Here is a 1,516-nt window from a genome sequence, read left to right as displayed (position 1 = left end):
AAATCAGAGCAACATCCTAATTACTTGATTTTTGCATGCAAGCTGCATTAAGGGAAGCAGCTTTAATAAATTGTGCTACATTTGGAAAAGCCATTTTAATTCTCTAATTAGCATGCTTACAATGAAAACTAACTGTGCGTGTTTGTGTATACACATATCTAGAAAAGAGAGTTTAATGAACTGTATCTATTGCAAGTGAAATTGAAGTTTCATTTTCTCAGTGTTGTGCTGCGTGATGCTGTGATGCAGGTGTCAACACCACAACACACTTTTCCGCCTATAAAATATCTTTTTGCTCCTTCTCTCTTTTTTTTTCTCTTGGATTCACGGTCTTTGGCAAAGTGGGGGAGGGGGAAGGAAAAAGCTACACAAGCATCCTACTCTGGTTTCACATTAAAAATAAATAAAAACCTCCCAACAACAAAAAAACAACCAACAAAAAGTAACAACACATACACAATGACAGAAAACCCTCTTTCACTGTGGGCCATCATTTTCTGTTATCTTCCTACCATTCTCTGCCACCTGAAACCAGCACTAGCAAAGCTTTATATGATCAATACACGCCCTACCATTATTAATCACCGACAGAAAGGAACAAAATGAAGTAAGCCTGACAAAAAAGTGTCCAGCTATAAAAAAAGGACAGAAGAAAGGGTGAGGATGTGAGGAAAAAAATGAAAAGGCTGGGACAAAGAGAGATCTGCAGCAATTCAAAATAAACTCACAGTCCATCCTGCAGCTCTTGAGTATCATTTGAGGTCCCCAGAGATCGAAGGCTTCTTTCCAGAGAGGTCACTGTCAACAGCAAGGAAAGAAAAGGTAAAGAAGCAGTACACTTTTTCAGAGGGAAAAAATATTGGATTTTTGTTCATTTGCTTGCCTTTTAATTTATTTTCTTTCAAAACAACACAATGAAGTAGCGTTTCGGTAGGTAACTCATAAGACAAAGGGGACAATATCTGGCAATGCCCGTTACCCCAAAATGGATAAATTGGGTCCCTTGGATGCAGAAATGGTGAATCCACTTGTCACGTGTCATGACATGACGGGGCATGACTGCTTGTAACAGCAAGAAAACCTCCATCCCGTGGACCTTACACTGATCTCTGACTCCGCCAGCCCCAAACTTTCTAACTCTTCATATTACAGCAAATGCATGAAATTCCCAGGGCTGGAGGCAGTTGTGCTTTCTGCCAGGAGATCCGGGCAGCACTCTTGGGAGTAGGAAACCACTGCTTATCCTCCTCAGGAGGTCCATGCCTTGAGGCCCCACAGAACTGTGCATGGAGCATCTCCAGCTGCAAATGTGCCCTCAATGAAGAGGCAAGAAATTGCATAATAAGAGTTCATTGCTCTGAATAGCGATTAAGAGGCAGAACACTGTTGTCCATTCTGATATCTTCTAATCTCATTGTCCAAGACTTTAATATTCCAAATCTTTTCTGGTTTTTGGCTCAGATAAAACAGGGTGCTTCACTGTGATCATCTCCTGTGTTTGAGCTAGAAACCTTCT

The 1,516-nt window shown here is 40.9% G+C and overlaps 1 protein-coding gene across 3 annotated transcripts in view; it reads right to left on the bottom strand.

Annotated features, from left to right (window-relative positions):
- Positions 1 to 1,516, bottom strand: part of TSNARE1 (t-SNARE domain containing 1) — a 530,032-nt gene that overhangs the window by 347,172 nt on the left and 181,344 nt on the right. For all 3 annotated transcript variants that reach the window (XM_009332991.1, XM_009332989.1, XM_009332990.1), the window contains one exon: positions 729 to 798. In XM_009332991.1, coding sequence (XP_009331266.1) covers positions 729 to 798 — 70 coding nt within the window. The remainder of the gene's footprint in view (positions 1 to 728; positions 799 to 1,516) is intronic.

This window comes from Pygoscelis adeliae, unplaced genomic scaffold, assembly GCF_000699105.1.
Source record: "Pygoscelis adeliae isolate BGI_AS28 unplaced genomic scaffold, ASM69910v1 Scaffold38, whole genome shotgun sequence".
NCBI classification, from domain to species: Eukaryota; Metazoa; Chordata; class Aves; order Sphenisciformes; family Spheniscidae; genus Pygoscelis; species Pygoscelis adeliae.
The sequence above is the reverse complement of the archived record's forward strand: the minus strand, read 5'-3'. Positions and strand labels throughout refer to the sequence as shown.